This window comes from Stigmatopora argus, chromosome 3 (assembly GCF_051989625.1).
Source record: "Stigmatopora argus isolate UIUO_Sarg chromosome 3, RoL_Sarg_1.0, whole genome shotgun sequence".
Lineage (NCBI taxonomy): Eukaryota > Metazoa > Chordata > Actinopteri > Syngnathiformes > Syngnathidae > Stigmatopora > Stigmatopora argus.
In genome coordinates, this window is record NC_135389.1 from 16,179,311 (window position 1) to 16,202,824 (window position 23,514).

The following is a 23,514-nucleotide window of genomic DNA, read 5'->3' on the forward strand; positions in this document are numbered from 1 at the left end:
ATGTAATCCTACCCATCACAGACACACATACACATGCAGCTGAGTAATAGATCTCATGACTAATTGAGTCTGCTTCATGAGCTCAACCCTGAATGTTTTATTCGTCCAAGCAGAGAATGGAAGGATTTGCCGTTGTCTTTTTTCGTCCCCAACACTAAAACTTTGGAATATTTTAACTCGAGGTAGTTCCTCTATGACTTTATGACGATAACTCGGTTCCAGGTCTTGTCATGTCCTGGAACAGCTTCTTGAAATTCTAGAATTCCATGGAGTACTTGCACTGGATCTGGAAACACTCGAGCACTTAAAGTCACTCAACTAAACTTGCAAACTCAACTTTCTTTCCATCATGGCTTTGTTTTATCACATCTTGCTTCACACGCTCTACGTGGATTTGGCTCACGCACAGGTAAGGTTCAATGGTAGAATATCCCCCAATGTGTCTTACAGTACTATCAAGACCATTTCCAAACTTCCAAATTTTCTTTGATGTCTCTTAGCCCCTGCACTTTGGTAGTATATTGTCTGAGCAATATGAGCTGTGCCATGTCCATAAGGTCTATCAATTAGTCTGTGTCTTTTACTAGTGTAATTTTACTAATAGAATCAATTATTGTCTTTGTCTGTTCTTGTCTGAGAGTGCTTTTTCATCTTTCTGCTCAATTTACTTGACAAGCCCTTGTTTTTTTCTTAAACGTTCACTGCCACATCCTATTTTGGGCCTTTATGTGTTATTGTTGCTACCATCCCCTCTCACGTTCAGACAAATTACATATTGCTTTTCCCACCACGGATCATCATACTCAATGTTTGATACTCTGCGAAAAAATGAGGGAGTGATAAGCCTAATCAGCCTCCTAAAGCCTTTTTTGCTTTTTATAAAGAGTTTTTTTTCTACAATGCTGAAAGTGGTAATTTATTCATCCATAGAATTATAATAAGGAGATTTCAATAGGGCTTAGTTTGGCCCTGAACCTTTAGTCGATGTATGACGTATTGAAAATTTTTCTTCCCCCAGGCTGTTGTAAACGCTATTAGTCCATCCACAGAATTCACACAGACTCTTTCTGCAGCATCTTCAACCAACATCAATCCCGGAGTCAGCCGCATGATCAATGCCAATGAGAGCGGTAAGAAATACCGATGCTTAACTTGGGTCAGTTCAAATAGATTAAACATCTTTCAGCATCACTGAGTTAATGACACAGAAAAACAAAAGTAATCGTTTTCCCATTATAAGACAATAAAGATTGAATATAGACTTTTAATTATTTGCACCTTGATGTCAAAAACCCATAGTAAATTCAAAGTCAATTCCCAGGCAGTCAATCACGCACAAATTGACACACATTTTAAGTGAGTATCCCACTCATAAGACGTATGATTCCAATTGTACGGCGCTTTACACTAATTCTGAGTGTCATCATTATACTGGCAAAGAAGTGCGGAGCTAGAAGAGTATGTCAGCATTAGCCACTACGATTGTTTAATTGCTCGCGAGTAACTTAATCACTTTGCATTTGAACTACAGGATGAATGGCTCAGCACCGAGAGGCTTCTTAAATATTGCTTTTATGTGAAGAAGCCTCAGATCAGCAGAAACACAAACGCGGGCCCACGCTGCGTGCTCACTGAACTACTGTTCATAATGCTGTCCTTTGAGTTCTCACATGCAAAATTCAGTGAATGCTATACACTAAAAGGTGACAGTGTTGGGGGGTTTCACCATGATGTCCCGAAAATTCTCATATTTTTGTTAATCCTCTAAATGATAGTCAAATAAATGAACTAATTAACAAAATAAACTCACAAGAATATAAACAGGAAGTATGCAGTTGCATGACGATTTTCCGCTGAACGGTAAATCTCTCCATTGTTTGTGACAGAAGAGTAACATAATATTGAACTCCTCCAGTTCCTGGTTCACCTTTAGAACTACATGGTGAGGCTGTTGGCTCCAATGGAATTCTCCTCTCATGGACAATGCCTCCAGATTCCAGCAATATTGACGGATATATCATCAGGTATTCTTTTCCTTTTTTAACTATGATTTTGGATAACAAAAATGAATCAGTTTGCTGAGTGGTGAGATAACTAATCACTTTTTAGGTACAAGGAAGTGTGTCCCTATCCAGATCCAGTTTTTACACGAGTGACCAGGTACCTGGATGTACCAGAAACTCTGCTCACTGAATTCACCTCAGGTTCCACCTACCACATTCAGGTACTTTTCCTGTGGTCTCAATCCAAAAGGACACCAAAACAAATACGACTTTGTGTTTTTACTGATTGCATTCTTCAAACGATTTCAGTAGGAAAAATACAATTAATTGGAAAATATATGACTATAACCAACAATCAATCTTCCATTGCCTCATGCTCAAATGAATTAGCTCTTGTCATCAAGAGGAAAAGATATATAAAGATGGATGGATGAAATAGTTGACAGAGACATGTATTTATTTATTTTTTGCTCAGCAATTCTTTCCCAAAGCCGGTGTTTGGTCCACAAATCAACACTTACACCCTTCAAGCTGAATATGGTTTGATTTGTTACAGTACCCAATAGTGCAGAACATGCTGAGATATGGCTTTAAAATATGTGGAGTTATCATATACATGCTCATAGAACGCCGTAAACCACAAATCTGTTCATTGACAACACTGACTCTCTTGTTGAATTGTTTTCCGTGTTGGTTCCCGAACCATTCCCTAATCTTTTCAAAATACTGTTACATCTCACACAGATCCCACAAGCAGTCTGCCGTCCTGGCTCCATGTCGGAAAACTGATCCCGATTGCATTGTTAATCGGGTAAACAGAGCTATGGATTAGCCCGAGGTCTTTTCATAGTCTTGTTTTGACCAAATTAATGTGACAGCGCTTATTAGCTTGGAGAATTCATTAACCTACAGTGACCCTTATGCAAATGTCATGTAAAATCTTTGGTGGCACACTGTGAATATGCAGTATAGGCACATGACTGACTTTATTACTACTTTTAGTAAATAAAAAAAAAAACTTCACCAGGATGACTGTATTTGAGGTTTAACGTTCAAATATACTACACCACTTAATTTCCTGTTTTCAGGTGGCAGCTTTTTCTTCTGCTGGGATGGGAACATTCAGTAAAACTGCTTATATAAAGACCGCTGAATCCCGTAAGTAAACATTCATACAGGAACCCGCAAAAAAATCTATTTTATCCTGAAGCTTCTATCAATGTGTTTCAATGTGGGATAAGCGTGAGGAAAAGAATAGATGGATTTATATACGGGAATACAACTGTTTCTGTTGTTTGTAGCTCCAGGGCTGGTGACCAACTTGACCGCCTTTGCCCAGAATCACACTTCAGTGCTGGTTACGTGGTTCCTTCCACATCGCATCAATGGTCTTATCACAAAGTTTGCCGTCAAAGCCAAGCACGCACGCACGGGCCAAATGATCCGCAATCTGGAAGTCAACGCTGAGGACATCATGACGGGGGCACTGCCTCATTGCAACGTGCGGCCATTGAACACACCAGTCGCTGTTATTTTTCCTAACCTATATTTAGACCAGAAAATGTAAAGAAAAGAGAAATGTATGACCAGTAAAAGCATTAAAATTAAAGTTTACTATTAGACTTATCAAGTCCCGTTAACTTAGGGAGTATAATATGCATTGAAAATTGCGGGTGCAAATTACATGTGGATGTTAAACATTTAATATTCCTTGCATATATCACATATAAAGTCAGACACACCACCAGGCACACACACAGCTATAAATAATAATGAAAAAAATTTGATCAGTTGACTGATATTGGATAATTTGGGTGGGAATCACATTTTTGTGAATCTTTACTTTATTCCTTGTTTAGGATGCAGCAGATATTCTGTCCCGCGCAACAGTCAGCCCGTTGGAAATGACGGCGGTGTCTCCCCCCCACACGCTGACTGCGGTCCCTCCAGCATCCGCCTGGAGTGTTCCCATCTCAGTGGGAGTGGATCAGCTTCGGCCTTACACTTCTTATCTCTTTGAAGTGTCTGCATTTACGTCTGACGGGGAGGGACAGATTGCCTCCACCATGGTTCGCATGCCAGAGTCAGGTACGGTGGCGGCATCTTGAAAGACTGAATTTACACAGCAGGTCCAAGTCCAGTTTTTAAATTCTCAGCCCCAGAAGATCCTCCACAAAACCTCACCATTTTGGAAGTGACGTCTCGATCAATATCACTTGCCTGGAACGCTCCCGCTATCATCACTGGGAAATTTAGCTATGTGCTTTTCCTGTACAAGCCGACCGGTCAGTACATATTGACTGCGTTAACAGACAGTGATATAAGCTTTTTTTAAAACAAACTCTCCTATGAATAGGATTTTTGTATGAGAATACCACAGCAGAGATGCGATTCTCCTTCACCAGCTTGGCGCCATACACAGAGTATACTGTAGAGGTGGGCGCCAGAGCGGCTGGCCAAGTGGGTCCAGTGGCTCAAGATCATGTGAGGACCTCGGCTGAAGGTACCGACATTCAAATGAACCTGCTTGAAATCAGACAATGTTTCTGACATTTCTTTCCTAACAAGGTGAATGATTGGAACCAATATACAATAGTTTTAACATTTCTGATTATTGCCTGAACTGTTTTTGTAAGCAAAATTGTCCAATTTGGCCCAATGGTTGGTTTGCATGTGTCTTGCTTAAAATGACTTTTTGTTGTCATTGGGGATATAGCACCCAGTGCTGTTCGGAACCTCAACGCTGTTGCCGAAGATGCTGTTTCAGTCGTCGTGAACTGGATGAGTCCAGCCCAACCAAATGGCCTAGTCACTCGGTACAGACTTCAGGTCCTGCTAAACGAAACTCTGTTACAGGACATCACCCTCATTGGCGAGATGGTAATCTCCCTCATTTTTAATCATTTTGCTTAGAAATCTTACATACTACAACAGGTTCGCCTGTAAATTTTATAGTACAATTTGAGTTTGTCGTAAATTTTCACTTATTTTCATTATCCCTAACTTTTTTCGTGGTGTACATTCAACTGTGGACCTTTCATCCCGCCACAGAATAGGCCTACAAGTGGTTCCTCTAAAGGCATGTTGCTCGATGCCACTCAGGATATGCCAGGGCGGCGTAAGAGGAATGCTGATCTTGAGATCTCCACATCCAGTAATTTTCATCCCAAGGAGTCTACTGACATCACCTCCTTCAGTCTGACCCTAACTTCCCTCAGAAGTGCTAAGCGAAGCACCAAAACTCAAAGCGTTAACCCTTCTGGTGTCACCATGGTCACTGAGACACCCGGCAAGACTTACAATCGTTTACATCCTGTCACCACAACTATTTCTGCTACACCAGCGTTGGCTGTTACGCGTCCTCTCTGGCTGACGTCGTCAGATGACGAAATGACTACCGAGTCGGCCTACCTTACTCATACACCTGGCCACCTACGCTTGTCCACTCGCCACGACTCTGTTACAGGACACGCGTCTTCTGGAAGTACAGGTGTTAGATATTACTTTGATTTACACAATGACTTAACTTACAAGCATGCCAACTCATGATTTCATGAGGTTCTCCTGGTCATTACACTTTTAATATTAATTTAAGATGTATCACCCTGCTCTTAAAGGGTAACTTAATGGTACTCAGTAGGGATCCACAGCTAGAATGAAAGAGTGTCTCTGATAACACATGTTGTGAACAATCTTTGATATCGGAATGATTTAATAGTCCTGCTCATTTTCTTCATTTATAATGTGTTTTTCTTTAAGATGTAATGTTACGAGAAGACGTGATGGACCTGTTGGCAGATGAGCTGTTTTACCTGGTGTACGACCTTGAACCTTTCACCGAGTACACGTTCAGAGTCTCGGCTTCCACTGTAGCCGGTGAAGGTCCCACCACTGAGGTCACAGAGAAGACCCGAGAGCAAGGTTGGTTATTTCCATGATTTGCTTGTGGTTCTTCTATAGTATATATATATTTTCTAAAGCAATGTGAACAATGAAGCCTAACAGTTTAAGTAGTGTCACAAATCTTCACATCTTACCCTCTAATCAATGGGGCATTACTTTTGAGCGTTTGTACTGTGTGTCGTTAGTCCCCAGCTCAGTGTTGGAACTTTCCTACCAAAACATCAGCTCAACATCCATACTTTTGAACTGGGCAGCACCACTCAATCCCAATGGGCGGATCACACATTACACCATTTACGGCCTCGCATTGCACAGTGGTCAGCATCTGAAGTGGATCACAAACTACACCAGCATACTCATAACAGGTAGTGTGTTCATACTCAGTCCACACGTTTTTTTTCCTGCTGTCGCTGTTATAATATGTAGCAATATCTCTTTTACAGATTTGCACAAGTATACAGGGTATATGCTGCATGTGGCTGCGTCCACAGCTGTGGGAGAAAGTTTGGTTTCTCAGGAAGATGGCATTTTTGTTCTCACATTAGAAGACGGTATGTGTTGGAAGTACAAATGCACACATGAAATGGAATTGCCACAGTAAGAGAATTTGTTGCCTGTTGTTGTATGTATCGAGATGCAGCACCACTGTGGGTCTAAGTGTGCAAGTGCAAGTATAACATATTGCCAGGGATAAATGCTAATGCATTGTTTTTCTTGCAGAGCCGGATTCCCCCCCTGTAAACCTCACTGTGGTGGGCACAGCCTCGTCCATGGTCAATTTGACCTGGTCAGCGCCAGTGAAATCCAACGGGGTGATCCAACAGTACACGGTTCTATATAAGAACGGCTCATATTCCAATTCGGTAAACACCTCGAGCAACCGAGTCACTCTGGCACACCTGCGTCCCTATACGTACTACAATGTCTCCGTGATGGCCTTCACACGTTTCGGCCATGGCAACCACACTTCGAACTATTTAAGTGTCTTGTCTGGGGAGGATGGTGAGTTTATTGAAAATGATCAAGTGCGATCAGAATCAGTAACTGGAAAACTTTTGTGTTAATTCCAGTACCTGGAAGTCCTGCGCGCAGCCTTTCCTATATATCACTTAGTCCCAATGAGGTGAATGTGACATGGCTTCCTCCATTGGTGCCCAACGGTGTAATAACCCACTATAGCTTGGAGCTATGGAATTCCACGCATTACCTCAACCTCACCTCCCCCACCAACTTCCTGCACTTGGGCTACCTGAGGAAGTATACACGCTATCGTGTTACAGTGCAGGCACACACACGGGCCGGGCCAGGGAACTTCACCAGCGAGCCGCTCAACATTACTACGCTGGAGGATGGTGAGATGGTCAGACAGATGGATTTGGGAGGGAGTCTTAATTCTTTCTTTCCCTATTTGTTTCTTTTCTTTCCAAATGGTTCTTCTTCTACTAGAACAGTGATAACTACTAACCATTTTTAAATTCCTAGCAGCAAACAATGGTTGCCCTTGAGGTTCCAAAACACCTAGTTCTCCATAGAGCCTATTGATGTTGTTTTTACATGACTGGAAAGTTTCTCTCCCACATCCCAGTGCCAGATACGCCTCCACAGTTCCTCCATGCCAGGAAGTTGCCAAACTCTGAGATAGAGTTGTCCTGGCAACCACCACTCGAAGCCAATTCAGACATACTGTTCTACATTGTTACCGTTTGGTGGGTTCCCATGTGGTGTATGTATGTGAAATCAGCATTTTCAAAATGTGATCAGCGGACAATTTGTGCAGGAACGACACAATGGATCTGCAGCAGAATGTAACTGAGACGTCACTGGTTATAAATGTGGATTTTGAGAGCCGCTTCAGTGTGTCCGTGTCCACCTGGACCAGGCTTGGAGACGGAGGGGTGCGGGCCTACATTACCTCTAATGCAGGTGGTAACTGAACAACAGAACACTCAAGACTTTTGCTAACTTTATGAAACTTTCTTGTTCTTTATTTGTCCATCAGAACCCCTTGTTCCACCCCAGAACGTGACTTTTGTAAATATGACTACTTCCACTGTAACCTTGCTGTGGTATCCACCTGCCAAACCCAATGGAATCATTATTGTTCACTATACAATTTACTACACTTCCAACAGCACCGTGGCTAAGCAGGTGAGATAAAGTGACTTGTGTCGGAAAGTAACAACCGGGGTTTCAAAAATCTTAATGGATAAAAAAAGTACTGTATCTGCAGGGAATCAAATCATTATTCACCCCTAGACTCACTCAGTATGTTTCCACGTGAAAAGAGTATGCCTCGTGTCATTTCATCCTCTTACAGGAGGTTCCTGTTGCAGATGGGTCCATCAGAAAAAGAGATACGCCTCTTTCCTGGTCTTTGACTGGTCTTATCGGTGGCACAAACTACACAGTGTGGATTACTTCCAGCTCTGTACTTGGGGACGGAGGGGTCCGTAGCAAGCCACTTACCTTGCTGTTACCTGAGGACGGTCAGTCAGACAAGCACAAACAAAATAGACGATATACAACATAAGAGACACAAGTTGGACTCTTATCATTAGTTTTGCCTGCACAATCTTGTGAGATCTTATTCAAGATATAGAGGAAAAACACGTATTTACAAAGATTTTACTGCAAAGTTTACACAAAACAGAATTTCACCAAAGGGTTATTTTTGTGGAGATGATTTTTTTATTATACTGCCGAAGCAATATAGGAAGGAGAAAAGTGATTTTCTATGTTAGATTGAAATGTGGACAAGTGCCTTGGCAGATTGCCTTGCAGTAAAACGATCCCAGTTTCAATTTTCTTCAGAGCCTCTCCATGTGGAGTTTGTATGTATATATGGACAGTAAAATAAGAGCCATTTTACCCAGATGTAGACGTGAATTATGTTAGTATATTACGCATGTGTCCAGTATATATATACTGTAATCCTAGTGACAAATTCACACATTTAATTCAATAGTTAGTTCTTACAATTATCCTACTTTTGTTTCCAAAACTGTCCTACTGTAAGTAGATAGATGTTGATAGTGGTGAAGTTCATCCTTTTGACTGATCTGGGTTATTTCTCCACCCCTTTTCAACAGCGTGAGTCATAAAGAGCATTATTATCTTTTCCAAGGCGGCATATCTATCTCATTAGATTGTGCGGGTCTATCTGTTGAAGTGTCCTGTGACTGTATAAGTAATCATATGTAGTCATAGTCTCACTGGAAGATTCACTTGCACACCTTTTTCAACACTCTGCTTCCACCTCCAAGAAAAAAAAATGACATAAAAACCCTGCTACGGATGCTCGGTAAAAGGAGATAAACTCTCCGTCTGGCAAACTGGCTCTTGTTTTTTGTCCGGAGGACAACCAGTTTGTATTTCCTCTCACTGAGCATGATGAAAGTTGTGAGGGATTAGAAGGGGAAAAGAACTAAGCACGGGTGCAAAAGCACTTGATGGAAGAGAAAAAAACATAGGTTGACAGGTCTCGTGAGCGGGATTCGCATGCCGCTCTCGTGCCGCGGTTGCCTTGTTGCCATGGATACAGGCATTCTCCCTCACGCATGTAATATTCACTTGAACTTCACTTTGATGTTGTGTATTCCAACTTGACGTCACAAGGCTTTGTTTTTATGTGATTTTGTGAAAAAGGGTGCAGACAGCTTCCAGTGACTTAGCTCTAATTCAATGGTCATGTACTGGCAAAGAATAATCATGAAGTGAAGACGCCTGGTAACTGACTGTGTATCTCTGCCCGTGATTTAGCCGCTCCACTCTCAGCCGAACAGCGGACCACTACGCCACCTTGTCTCTGCCGCTCAGCCAAGCCCAGCGGGGGGTTCGCTCCCCCCTTTGGCACTGACCCCACACATACCTGGCCTGCTTGAATCCACTCATTCACCTTAAATATTACATTTACCGTTTCCGTGCTTCTCAGGTTAAACATTCAGGATGAGTATTACCTCCCCAACCTCTTTTCCCCTCAACCCTAAAGGCATATTTCCCTTCTTAATGCCACTTTTTGTTCTCTGTCTCTGTCTCTTCACATTTTCATGTTTCTCTTGAGCACAGCATTGCTGGTATTATGACAGTTTGTGACAAATGTTGACTGACTCATTCACATTAAAGGAGACATATTAGGCACCAGTGTTGTCCAGCCACCATGAAAATGATCTGGCTGGCATTTTAGCAAAAAATGGTCTCTATTTAAGTTGTGTATGTCAGAGACATTGAATCATGTTATCATGTTGTGTAAATTGTAATTGTATTGTGAGAGGGGAAAAAATCAGCATGTGCAAAAAGTAAATATCCCAAAATATGTCCCCTTTAAAACAAATAAATCTTTTATCATAAGACTGCAAAGTGACACTATTCCAACTTCTTTCGTGCAGTGCCATCTGACTCGGTCCACAACCTCACAGCACAAATCTTCAGCTCCACTGCCATCATCGTGAGCTGGGACCCTCCCCTGGAACCAAATGGCCGTCCCCACTACATCCTTACTCTACAAGAGGCTGGGATCATACCCTTTTTACCCAACCAAGTCCCTCAGTTGGTCAACAAAACCATCAAGCGCACTACCACGGACACCGTCTTCCTCTTCACCAAACTTAGAAAATATTTCCCTTACGTACTAACTGTTACCCCGGCAACTGGGGCCGGTGCAGCCCATAACCACACCAGCACCATGTACCTGAGGACAGACGACGATGGTTAGTGAACTCAATGGTAGCCATTGACGGTGATAGACACTCAAACCATTTGAACCCTCCTAGTTCAAATGGATTGGATATCTATTCATGACCAACTCATTTAAATTCACAGTCAAATGGAAGTTAAGGGACTGTGTGACGTGTCTCCATCTGTTTTGCCGTCAGTCCCCAGTTCTGCCCCAATGCTGGTCTCTGCGGTCAATCTGTCGTCTTCCTCCATCGCTGTGGCGTGGCAGCGTCCCTTAGAGTCCAACGGGGAGATTACAGAATACACCCTCATGCTGTCCGGCCCGGGGGGCTCAACCACCACTCATACACCCAACATTTCCTTCACGCTCACCAATCTGCAGCCGTACACATCTTATAACCTGAGCATCAGCGCGGCAACACGGAAAGGCTCAGGACCACCCCTGGTGGTGATGCTGCACTCTGATGAAGGGGGTACGTGTACATGTGTGGAACATATACATGATGCTGTCTGTTGGTGTAATATCAACATTATGAAGGTCTCTCGTTTTATAGATGTTTCAGCTGTGCACCACCGTAAAAAACAGCGCATCTTGATTTTCATGTAACTCATGTTTCATGAAACAACCAGCTCATAATGAAGGCCCACTTTTGATGAGAGATTTTTCTTGTCAGGCCATTCGGACGTCTGGCGCCTTCAATGGCAGCCAATGATATAAAAGGGATGACACGATTGGTATTGATTGGCGGCGAATGCAATCGGCATACTGACGCTCGAGGCAAACGGCTCTCTTTAAGCGTGCATGCCATTCTGTCTCATTGTGCAGCGCAACAGTGTGTCAGACTACATCTAGTCAGGAAAATATTGTCTTATACTGTTTGTTTCATACTAGAACTCGTGGCTCGCAACAAAGAATTTGTGCATATTTTGGAAACCCCAAAATGGAAAAGATTTTTTTTTTAAACCCTAAAATACCTTCACCAGGTTTAGGTCAAAGATACAAAATGGAAAAATAAACCACCCCAATCAACTCATTGCCAAATTTCAGGGTCACATCAATATAGTTCAGATTCAGTCTTTCTTTTCTATTTTCTGGATCTGTTTCTAAAAGTAAAGAATGAAAACAAAACAAATGTTTCATATAGTTTATGAATGTGGAGAAATTAGGACCAGGTAGTGGTCTGCATAAATTGTTAAGGGAGTAAACCATTCACACTACATAAGATTGTACATAGTATATTGACAAGAGAAATGTAACAAATAGGCGTCCTTTTAATTCAGAGATTTTTGTGTTTTAGGCCCAGTGTCTCCTCCCCGGAACCTAACCATTTTCAACCACACAGCCGTGTCCGTTTGGCTGAGCTGGGAGCCCCCCATGGAGCCCAACGGGGTGGTCCTGCAGTATGGCTTCCTCATCCAAGAGCTCATCACACACACCGTCACACACCGGGTACCGTCAATTTCACACGCCGTAATAATGAAAACATGAAAGTGCACTCGGGAGAAGTGCCCGGTAAAAAAATTACATCTGTCACACGGATAAGCAGCTCTAATTTCACACTCCAGATGTCACTCGGAGTTAACATTATATTTACCCACACGTCCGCATATAATAAGATATAATCAGCGAGTAATCCAGATTGCATTTTTAAACGTGCGAATGTGTGTGTTACAGAATTCATCTGGTGCATCCACCACTGAGTACATCTCAGGCTTCAGACCTCATAGATCCTATGAGATTAGTGTTTACAGTTACACACGGGTGGGCCATGGGAACCAGTTTAGCAGCCCTGTGACCTTCACCACCAATGAATCAGGTAAGATAACAAAATGGCAATTCAATGAATGATTGACAGACAATCATATGGAAACAAAAAATGGATCTTTTTTTTATGATAGAGCAAATCTGTCTATTTTATCACACATATCCCAGTGGAAAAATATTGTTTAATACATTAAAAAATACCAATAATTTGTATTTTATGATATTTAATAGTGAAGAAAAACAGAAATACAAGCCCACTTGAGGGCAGCCCTTTTAAAAATACAAGTAATATTTTAACCACTAAAATGTGAGTATCCCAGATTGACCACCCTTTGTCATGACATCACTAATACCCTTTGCGTGCACACCCGTGGTACACACCCGACTGTATGTACGTGGTTACGGTCCTCAGTCAGAATCATTTACATGAGCTAATATTGAAAGATTTTTGTGTTTGCAGTGTCAGAAGCTGTGGGCAACCTTTCGTGTTTCGGAGTCAGCTGGGATTCTATTTATTTATCTTGGGACCCTCCAGTCAACCCGAACGGGGAGATCCTCTTTTATGAGATTGCACTGGAGGTGGATTCGTACCGGGTGCACACAGTAGAATACACAGTGAGTCGACTGCCACCAGAGCGGTACTATCTACTCACTGTGGCCGCGGTCAATTCTGTGGGACCGGGAGAGCAAATCAACTGCACCGCTTCCACACTTTCAGAGTCAGGTACTTATACCATCAATGTAATCCTTTCACAGAATTGAAAAGCAGCAGAATAGTAGATGTTGAATGTAATCCTTAATCCTGATCTTTCTGCCTAGCTCCATCTGCGCCTCGATTCCTCACCGTGTCTCAGGTCACAGCCGTCAACGTGACACTGGAGTGGACTCCCCCCCTCTCCGTCCCGGGCCTGCTCAAAGAGTACCAGCTGGTCATGGAATTGCTCGGCACTCAATGTGAGCCCGACATTCTAAACCTTGAAGAACTGGCCTTGAACTGCGTGGATACAAGCCTCACGGTTTCGGTCAACACTACGGAAGGGGCGCCGGGTATCACGATTCATCCTCTGGCAAAGTACCGACACTACCGCTTCAGAGTGGCAGCGGTGACCAACGCAGGGGTTGGGGAATACACTCTGTGGATTTATACACACACCCTGGCTGGGAGTAAGTACAATCACAAAGATGCAATGTTATATTAACTCAATGTAAGAAGGAGAAAATGATTGAAGTGATGTTATCATCCAACTTGGTAAAAATAGTTTTTACAGTGAGTTGCAGTAAAACAACTGTGAAATCTAGTTCGTTTTTTTAAATGCTACACTTCTAATCTAGTTCGTTTTTTTTAAATGTTACACTTCTGACAAACACAGGTGTCAATTTTGTACCATATTTTTTTAGGGTGTGCGACAAAATTCCATCTTTCTATTCAGCGCTTTTCTAAATGTTGTCATGGGAATTTTGAGTGGAGTTTGTATTCCTTGCACTAGTACGTGAACTTTTTCAAAACAGCAACAGATAAGGTACATGGTCGATTGGTCGCCAATCTTTTGGTCGCCGGTCTTTTGGTCGCCCGGAAGGTAAGTGACAATTACCATTTAAATCGTTGCTCAAATTCCCTAAATACAAACTGCGAATTACTATTTAGTCATACTTAATGCCCTATTAATTATTAGGCTAAAGCTCCAAATTTCCCGGACTTTTATTGTTTTTTGTTGGAGAACTTGTTAAGACCCTGACTGACGTACCTTCTTAAAGGGACAACGCATGTACATACAAACTCTTATACAAACACACGTCGGCTCAGTGAAACTGCTCATGGCCATTGTTGGCTTTTATTGATGCGTAGACCGTGTTGTTTTACCTTGTTTTGTCGCCGGTCTTTTGGTCGTCGGTCTTTTGGTCGCCGGTCTTTTGGTCGCCCGTTGTCGCGGTCGGGGCGACCAAAAGACCGCGACCAAAAGACCGCGACCAAAAGACCGCGACCAAAAGACCGGCGACCAATCGACCGCACACGACAGATAAAGAACAGATAAATCATCGATGATGCAGCTGTATTGGTTGCGCATTCAATAATGACTTGTTTTCACATTTTCCTTTTAAGCCACGGTCTGAAACAGTGTTGCAGTGCGGTGATTAATCATTTAAAAATGCTCCCATTGATGCAACGAAACAGTAATCAGCTGTAATACTTCTCCATAATCTTTGAAATTAGCAGCTCCTGAGGGAATGGAACAAATGAGTTAAGCAGGGAAAAGGAAAAAAATAATGTGTGTCTATCTCTCAGATCCAGATGCCCCTCCACGTGACATCAGAGTGCTGCCCACTGCCAGCAGTCTTCGTATAGACTGGGACCCTCCGGACATTATTTCAGGACCAACGTCCTACCTCGTGCAGGTCATTCTTTCACTTACGCAAAGTAAATACCAATGAGGTGGCTGAGTTTTCCCAATATCTGTAACTCTAGGTGGACAGTCCCAGTTTTAATTACTCCTTCATCAGAATACCGGGAGAGTTGACCACAGTGGTCGTGACAAACTTGACGGCATTCTCGCTTTATTCCGTGACGGTCACAGCCTTCACTGGCCCTGTGGAATTTGCTGCAGAAGATGGGAAGGCTATCGGGCCCTTCATGTTTCAAACATTGGAAGAAGGTATGGAGAGAAAATGTGAAAATTGGGTTGGGCGAGAGACTTTTTCTTGAATGTTGACATTACTTCTCCTCCGCAAATAATTTGTGGTGTTGAAAACACAATTTGAAGGTCTTGTCTTAAACTAATCTATGGTTAGTCTTGATTATTGTGGTCTTGAGCAATAAACTTGTTTTTTCGAATTGAATATATTATTGAAGGTTTACTTTGAAAGATTAGGATGTTTCTAATCCCTAGTGAACTATTTTGGAATAATGAGAAAACAAACAGGATACATGTTAATACTGTGTATGCATAATGGATAATGAAAAAAAAATCTAAGTGAGTTGGTAAAAACATATCTTGTACCATTGGTTGTATTCTATAACAAAAAAACTAATAACTCAATAACTGAGTTTTTATATCATCGATTTGGAGTAATAACAAAAGAATATCTAAAAATCTGACTTTGTAAATATGTAGTAAATTTATCATGTAATAGTATAACTCCAAACTCATAATACTATAATAATGAAAACATATTTTTCTGTGATTTTCTGTGTATCCGCAGAGCCTAAAGACCCACCAAAGAATGTAGTTGTGTCCATCATCCCAGAAGAGGTGAACCGGGTCAAGGTGACCTTCACGCCGCCAGAAGAGCCAAACGGTCAAATCACGTCTTATTTTGTGTACATCTACGAGAAAGAGATCCTTGTGAGGAACATCAGCCTAAATACCACACATAAAGAAAACCACACACTGAGTGCAGTCATCGACGGCCTAAAAGGTGGTCACGACTACAGTATTCAGGTGAGGGGCTTGATTATTGCTTTTTGTATTTATTGCATAACCTTTTTGAACTTTTCAGCTCATAAGAACAAAACAAAAGTGTTCATATTTTTCTTCAATAAATGGATAAATGTGTCGTCCCCCCGACTTAATGTCTTTGTCCAGATTTTAGCAAAAAACGGCGCTGGACGAAGTCCACCAAGCCCACACGTCCAAATAACAACTGGAATCAAAGGTACAGTACTTTGTGGCTTTTTTAGCTTGCTCTCATGTGGCTCAAAGTTGATCATTTTTGTGTTTTTGCAGCTCCAGCCAAGCCCACCCAAAGACCCCAGGCAGCCCTCGGCCACAGAGGGGTTGCCATGGTTACCCACAGGAGTATCACCATCCGCACGCCAGCTTGTTTTTACAGCGACGACAACGGGCCAATCACAAAAATTCAGGTCATCGTCGCTGAATCAGGGGGTACGACTCTTTGCAAATGTCGCTTTGAGTCTGTCAGAGTTATCCAAACGCATTAAAAAATATTTTGGCTTCACGTTACATCACAGTGAAGGATGTCACAAACCTAACCACCTGGAGCAACGCCTTCTTTGATCGGCCCGGCCCGTACATAACCGATGATGGCTTCCCCAACCCGCATTGTCCGCGAGACATCCGCAAAGTATCTAGAGACCACCGACGCAATCACGCCCCGACGGAGACGTACGTGATAGGAGATCAAGACAAGTGTATGCGAAAGAACCGCACTGACACTTTGTGTAATGGACCTCTGAAGGCCAACACTGTTTATGTGTGAGTGGTGTGCATTCCGTCACGTGTTTTATTGAGTTAACACAAAAAAAACTAAACTTTGTATATTCAACAGGTTTAAGTTCCGAGCAACTAACGTCATCGGCCAATACACTGACTCGGAGTACTCTGACCATGTCAAAACTGCAGGTATATATATCTACACCATTCATTCAAGTTGAAATAGGGGTTAACAGTTAAATTATTTCAGTAGTTTGAATCAATGGTGATTCTACGTATTAATCCATGCAATTTAATCTACATCATTTTTAGCATATGCCATTGAAATATCTGGATGGATCGCAAAAGATCTTGAAATCTATTGTATCAAAAAAAAATATCCAAATACATTTCTTTGTAGTAGTACAGGGAGAAATACTCTAAAATAAAGACAATATACATGCATTTATGTATATATATATATATATATATATATATATATATATATATATATATATATATATATATATATATATATATATATATATATATATATACTGGCATCAATAAAGAGCTTTCCATGGAACAAAGGTTAGATTTACAGTTGTAAAATGTAACTCATTGCGTCAGATAGTTGTTAAGATTCCATTCATTCAGAGTGAAAGCCTGTCTTTCTTGGCTAAAGTATTTAACAGTATTGAGGATTTTAACTTACATTATTACAACGTACAATCCTCTGAACCCATCATCCTGGGAAATGATAAGAAACCTTAAAAATGATTGTTAAACTTATGAGTTAGATGGAAATTGGTCTTGTGAGACCTATTTTGCTACGCACTGATTCATTCTATTGAACATTTTAAATTAAAGTACCGAAATAAATGACATTGTCCACTATATTCCAATGTATCTCACAGTGTCCGGCCTGTTAAGCAGAGATGAGCAGATAATCCTTGGTGTACTGCTTTCTGTCTTCTTGGCAGTGCTGCTGATTGTCATTATCTGCGTTTCTGTCAAGTAAGGAGACGCGAACACTCACTGATGTTGTCACCTCAAACACACCAAACTAATCAAAGCATTCAGTTGCCAGGCAAACAAATAGAAGAGGACTCCCATTGTACGTAATATGGCGCTGAAATGCCAAACGAATAATGAGCCCGAGGAGCACATTCAAACATTCTGCGGCCCAAATGTCAAATTCATGACATCTTTTACTTTTGCCCTCGTATCCTGAAATGTCATCATTATCTCTTCTCATATCACCTGTCTAAAAGACGCTAATCCAAAAATTTCTGACCTCTATGACCTTTGACGTTTCAAATTACAAACATACTGCGAGTTTGATCAGACTCCCTTTATCCTTTCTTGAGTTATCTTGAACACAACCAAACAGGCAGATATACCGAATATATCACTGCATTTTTTGAGAGCATCTGAGGCTAGCAGTAGCACTATTACTTAAGAAAAGGTTTAATTAACGTGTGTAAAATGATGCCAGAGTTCACCAGCGGAAGAAGGAGGGCGGCACGTATTCCCCCCGGCAAGCGGAGATCATCGAAACCAAGTGTAAACTGGATCAACTGATTGCCGTGGCAGACTTGGAGATGAAGCAAGCAAAAGTCCACCGGTTGGTATAATAACAAACTCATTCCTGCCATTCATGGTGTTAGATGTCCAATCCACTTTGAGTGGGAGAAAAACGGATCAGACGTCCATGGTCATCAATGGCAGCAAATTTACTCAAATAAAATGACAGAGAACAAATATTGGCAATTTGAAGCCACTCCACAGTTTAAATGGAAATTCAACATGACCAAAGTGTCTCTGCTGCTGCTGCCAACATGGTGTACGTTTCTGTCAGGGCTAAATCATTTTGTTGTTGCTGAGCCTGAGCAAAAATAGAAGCCGTTCGGTGGAATCGTGGCTTCATGTTGACTCCTTTCTTTTTAGGAGACATTCTTTTTTGCCACTCAACAACCTTTGTCTTTATTTTTGCTTCCAACGCTCCTAGTCACAATAAACTGGACGTGCCTGCCAATCAATGAAATGGTAATTTTCTAAAAAATATAAATATCTGAAAAACACCAAACAGTACAGAAGAATTTGGCCTTTGGAAGGGTGGACGAATGTTCAAACTAGGGATATTTGTGTACACTGCTTAAAGACCGCTCTCACCCAGCTTGTTCCTTCCAGCAGATATTCATCCTTCTTCTTTAGACGGAAGGAGATATACGTCATCCAGTAAGTTTTACAACATGCTGTTTTCCACCTTTTGTTTGTCCTCTGGCTTTATCTATACTAGTTTGGCCTCACTCCAAGGTTTCTTCTTTAGTGTTATTTGTTTACTCTTCGGCGAGTGGTTAGCGCGTCGGCCTCACAGATCTGGGCTCCTGGGTTCAAATCCAGGTCATGTCCATCTGTGTGGAGTTTGCATGTTCTCTCTGGGCCTGCGTGGGTTTCCTCCGGGTACTCCGGTTTCCTCCTACATTCTAAAAACATGCATGGTAGGCTGATTGGACACTCTAAATTGCCCCTAGGTATGAGTGTGAGAGTGAATGGTTGTTCGTCTCCCTGTGCCCTGCGATTGGCTGGTCACCAGTTCAGGGTGTCCCCTGCCTTGGGCCCGGTGTCAGCTGGGATAGGCTCCAGCACCCCCTAATGAGGATAAAGCGGTTCAGAAAGTAAGATGAGATGTTTCCTAAAATTGTGCTCTAAATTTGTTTGCCAAACGGTTTGGAAATAAAGGAACTTAATGGAAACTTCATGGGGTCCGAAAGTGGAAACTATTACCAGCTTGAATCAAAGGACGTTTTTTTCTTTCTCTCTTCTCCCTGCGTAGGCTAGCCTTCCTTCAATTATCCTAATTTCGTGACATCCATCTATTCTACAATGTCATCCTTCCTTTTTCTGTTTCCGTCCTACTCTCACGTCCTTCTTTTCTTTCTCATCACTTCTTTTTTTTCATTCCAGCCTCACTTGTTTACTTCCTACCATTTCACCTTTGTTCAATAGTGAGTGAGCTTGTTTTTTTCTGCATTTTTGATTTTAACCCTGCTTCCTATTTTCATCCAGACTTCTCAGCTACCGGAAATCACTCAAGTAAGTCATCCTGCATAAATAATGTATAAATGTGTATAAATAATACGCTGACAGTAGCTGTGGCATCCCAAAACAAAGACATATTGTCTGCTCGCTGTAACGGTAGTGTTACGCACATGCTCAAACGACACTTGGCAGATAGCATCCACTGCTGTGAAAAAAAAGATTAATCAAAATGTAATAATAATAATAATAATCTTTTGCTTTAAGTACCTATTATGAGTGGGGGCAAACATGTGCATGTGCTGTGGTCTTGTCTATTGTGAAAGTACTCCCTTTACAGTCTAGTAAAATAAAACTTTTACTGAAGTAAGAGTGCAAATGTTCTATTATACCCACACACCCAATTTTGATGACTTGGCACAAAGCAAAAAAAATCTGCACACTAAACTATTTCTTTTGATATTCTGTACCCTGCATTGTATAGTATGTTCTGAAAATGTTGCTAGATATTCTGACAAGGCTCATCTTTTTAAGGCCTGTCAACAAGAAATCTTTCCTCCAGCATGTTGAGGATCTGTGCTCCAATGACAACACCAAATTCCAGGAGGAGTTTTCCGTACGGAAATATCAAATCAGACAGAACTTGATTTCTAACCTCCATAATAAACACCGTTTTTCTCCTCCTTTAGGAGCTCCCCAAACTGCTGCAGGATCTAGCCACCACAGACGCAGACCTGCCCTGGAACAAATCCAAGAACCGTTTCCCCAACATAAAACCCTGTGAGAAACATTGACACGTTATTTCTTAGTAGTCCCCCATACGTCATATCAGTTCCATATCGGTTTTAATATCAGTATCCGTTGTTTTGCTCAGACAACAACAATCGAGTGAAACTTCTGTCAGAACCAGGAACTGCAGGCTCAGACTATATCAACGCCAGCTTTGTGTCAGTGAGTATCTCTTGCTAAAATGTGAGCAAATGTATCTTTTTTATATTAAGTGTCAAATGTGTGTGTCCCAAAGGGCTACTTGTGTCCCAATGAGTTCATCGCCACCCAGGGTCCTTTGCCTAACACTGTGGCTGACTTTTGGAAACTGATCTGGGAAACAGGAACTCGCACCATCGCTATGCTCACGCAGTGTCACGAAAAAGGCCGAGTGCGTCACTACTTGCATTTTCAAGTATTTATTGCAAATCCAAAACTGTCTTGTGTGACCCATTCTAGATTCGTTGTCACAAGTACTGGCCCGAAGACAACAAGCCCATGTCGGTCTTTGGTGACATCCTTATTTCAAAAATATCCGAAGAAATCCTTCCTGATTGGACTGTCAGAACACTTAAAGTGGAAAAGGTAACATTAAAACAGCACTCAGTTCAGGGAGATTCAAGGATTTTTTAAATTTATTTGTCCTTTCCTCCCACTTATGAGTTGTTTTTTAGTGACTTATTAATTACATACTTCATTATTTTTATTTTAATGAACATGCATTGTGTTCTGTGTTCCAATTTAACTTCGAGTGTGTTCAAACAAAGAATGTGAAAGAATATAAATGCCTGCTTAAGCAAAAGATGATTTTTTTTTCAAATGAATAAGATTTTTGGTCAGTTTTGAGAAATTGTCCTTTTGCCTCCACAGATGATATTTGTAACATGAAAAAAAGCTTGTAAAAAAGTTTTTTTTTTAAATTGCAAATGTGTAAACACAATTTTCAAATGTAAACCTTAATGTGAAAGCTTATGATTTGAGAGTTTATTCAGAGAACGTATCAAAAATGGAGGATAGAATGGAAAATAAAGCAAAGTGTTGTTCAAATTAAAGGTTCTTCTCATTTTCTCCGCAGCATGGACACTACATTTTGGTCCGTCATTTCAACTACACATCGTGGCCTGAGCACGGGGTCCCGGATTGCTGCGGCACCCTCATTAAGTTTGTGCGGGTGGTCCGAGCTCACCGACACGACAACACCACCATAGCAGTCCATTGCAGGTATCTGCAGAGGGATAAATGTCAATGACAGCCATTCAATCTTTTTCAGCTGAGGTCTGAATGATCACATTTCAGTGCCATTAACGGCGATGGACATCCAATCCTAAATAGTCCACTTGTTAGGCAGGGGGAGGTTAGTCCTGCAACAAAATTAGCGTCAACTTTGCGTGTCTGTGCTCACAGCGCCGGCGTGGGCCGCACAGGCGTGTTCATCGCTCTGGACCATCTCATCCAGCACATCAGAGATCACGACTTTGTAGACATTTACGGCCTGGTGGCTGAGCTCCGCAGCGAGAGGATGTGCATGGTGCAAAATCTGGTAAGTACACACAATCGTGACAAACTAGTACCTCCAGACGAGCGGCAGGCACAAAAATAATGCTGCGTACAGAATATCCTCTTAAATTGTGTTCCATTGCTTTGGAGCATCAGAAATGTCTGTGTAGTTGTCCTACTTTACCCTTCATGTCCTCATGGGAGCTCGTTCCCTCCGAGGCATTATTAGAAAATTCCTTTTTTTTCATACTATGACGATCAGGCATTGTATTAAATGTGTATTGTGAGCAGGATTTCCCCATCCTGAAAAAGCATTGCGCTATCCTAAAATGACCCAGCTCGTTCATTACTTAGGGAGCATGTGATGACGTCTGATGTCGCTGCCGCATCACATTTTTTTTATAGTCGACGAATCATTTATTATTTTTTGTGATCAGTCGCCAGATTGGTAAAAATCACAATTTCTTCCTCTGGTTTTCCATGTATTTATTTTTTTACCTTTAATACATTTTAGTTGTAAATGTGCACTGGAACCAAAATCTAAAATCTATCCAACTCTAACAATGTCATTATTTTATAAAGTAAAAATCATCTCATTTTTATTCATTATGAAGGTGATCAAACATTCTGCTTTAATCGAGGTCTACAAAAGTCAAGGAATATTTACCGATTTCTTTTAACTTATAAAATATGGGTGAGTATTTTTTTTTATTATTAGATGATTGGCCTTTTTTATTCAGTGTTTTTAAACAGGGTTATATAATATTTGTTCTTATGAGAATACAATTTAAAAAGGTGAAAAAATTGAGAATATTAACTTTTTTGTTTTTCAATTTAACAAGAAATATTTCAAGGATACAGTAAGAATAAGGGAAAAGAACTACAGAAATATATTCTTCATATTTCTGTAGTTCATACTGCTTTTTATAAAGTGTGGAGAGCAACTAGGGTCTCATTAGGGGAAGACAGATTGAGAATGCATTACTCATTACTTTTGTTGCATTTGTTCTCCATTTTGGGCTGATCAGCAAGTTTTTCTGGTGTCACTTGCTATTTTCAGGCATCTGTGTGTGCTCGTGTGTGTGTGTGTCAGGCCCAGTACATCTTTTTGCACCAGAGCACGTTGGAACTGCTAAACAACAAAGGCAATAGTCAATCCATCTGGTTTGTCAGCTACTCGGCTCTAGAGAAGATGGACTCTTTGGATGCCATGGAAGGTAGAAAATCAATTTTTCATAAATTTGAAGAAATTTCTCAAAACTATTAGCTGACTTTGTACCCATTGAAAACATTAGGTACATATCTAACCCATATTGACTCGTAGGGGTTGGCAGCAAGTGATAACTGCTCTCAACCTCAATGGCAAATAATGATTTTTTTTAAATTAAAAATTGAAGTGTCATTTTGGGAACAATTAATAAAATCTCACTGTACACACGTGTTCAGGTGACGTTGAACTGGAATGGGAGGAGACTACGATGTAGATGACACTTTTACCAGAAGATGGGTGTGTTCATTTTTTTGGAGTATTAAAGAGAGAAAAAGAAGATGGAGGATGAGAACAAGAACAATGCTCCCTTCAAGGACCATGTTTTTTTTTTCAGTGTAATGAAAGAAATGGGAGCACTCTATCGCATTCTATCATGGTTTTGCACACACAGCGTATTGTCATGACTGTATCATATTGGAAGGTGTTGTGTTTTTGTAAGGTCAT

At 41.2% G+C, this 23,514-nt stretch overlaps 1 protein-coding gene across 1 annotated transcript; it reads left to right on the forward strand.

The window, feature by feature from the left end:
• The first annotated feature begins 349 nt into the window (after positions 1-349).
• ptprq (protein tyrosine phosphatase receptor type Q) lies at positions 350-23,514 on the forward strand. Its single transcript, XM_077597539.1, has 46 exons — positions 350-409; positions 1,019-1,130; positions 1,916-2,024; positions 2,110-2,224; positions 3,092-3,161; positions 3,305-3,504; positions 3,863-4,091; positions 4,160-4,288; positions 4,360-4,506; positions 4,720-4,883; positions 5,055-5,487; positions 5,763-5,924; positions 6,092-6,271; positions 6,350-6,457; positions 6,627-6,908; positions 6,977-7,258; positions 7,492-7,612; positions 7,684-7,829; positions 7,906-8,054; positions 8,224-8,392; positions 10,292-10,612; positions 10,778-11,053; positions 11,879-12,030; positions 12,256-12,397; positions 12,806-13,069; positions 13,165-13,509; positions 14,630-14,739; positions 14,810-14,996; positions 15,544-15,782; positions 15,927-15,996; positions 16,068-16,226; positions 16,313-16,556; positions 16,630-16,703; positions 17,411-17,510; positions 17,992-18,120; positions 18,690-18,734; positions 19,566-19,592; positions 20,070-20,151; positions 20,225-20,315; positions 20,410-20,486; positions 20,560-20,694; positions 20,763-20,888; positions 21,379-21,524; positions 21,708-21,843; positions 22,894-23,017; positions 23,247-23,514. The coding sequence occupies exons 1-46, from the start codon at positions 350-352 to the stop codon at positions 23,282-23,284; spliced, it is 7,206 nt and encodes a 2,401-aa protein (XP_077453665.1). The 3' UTR covers positions 23,285-23,514.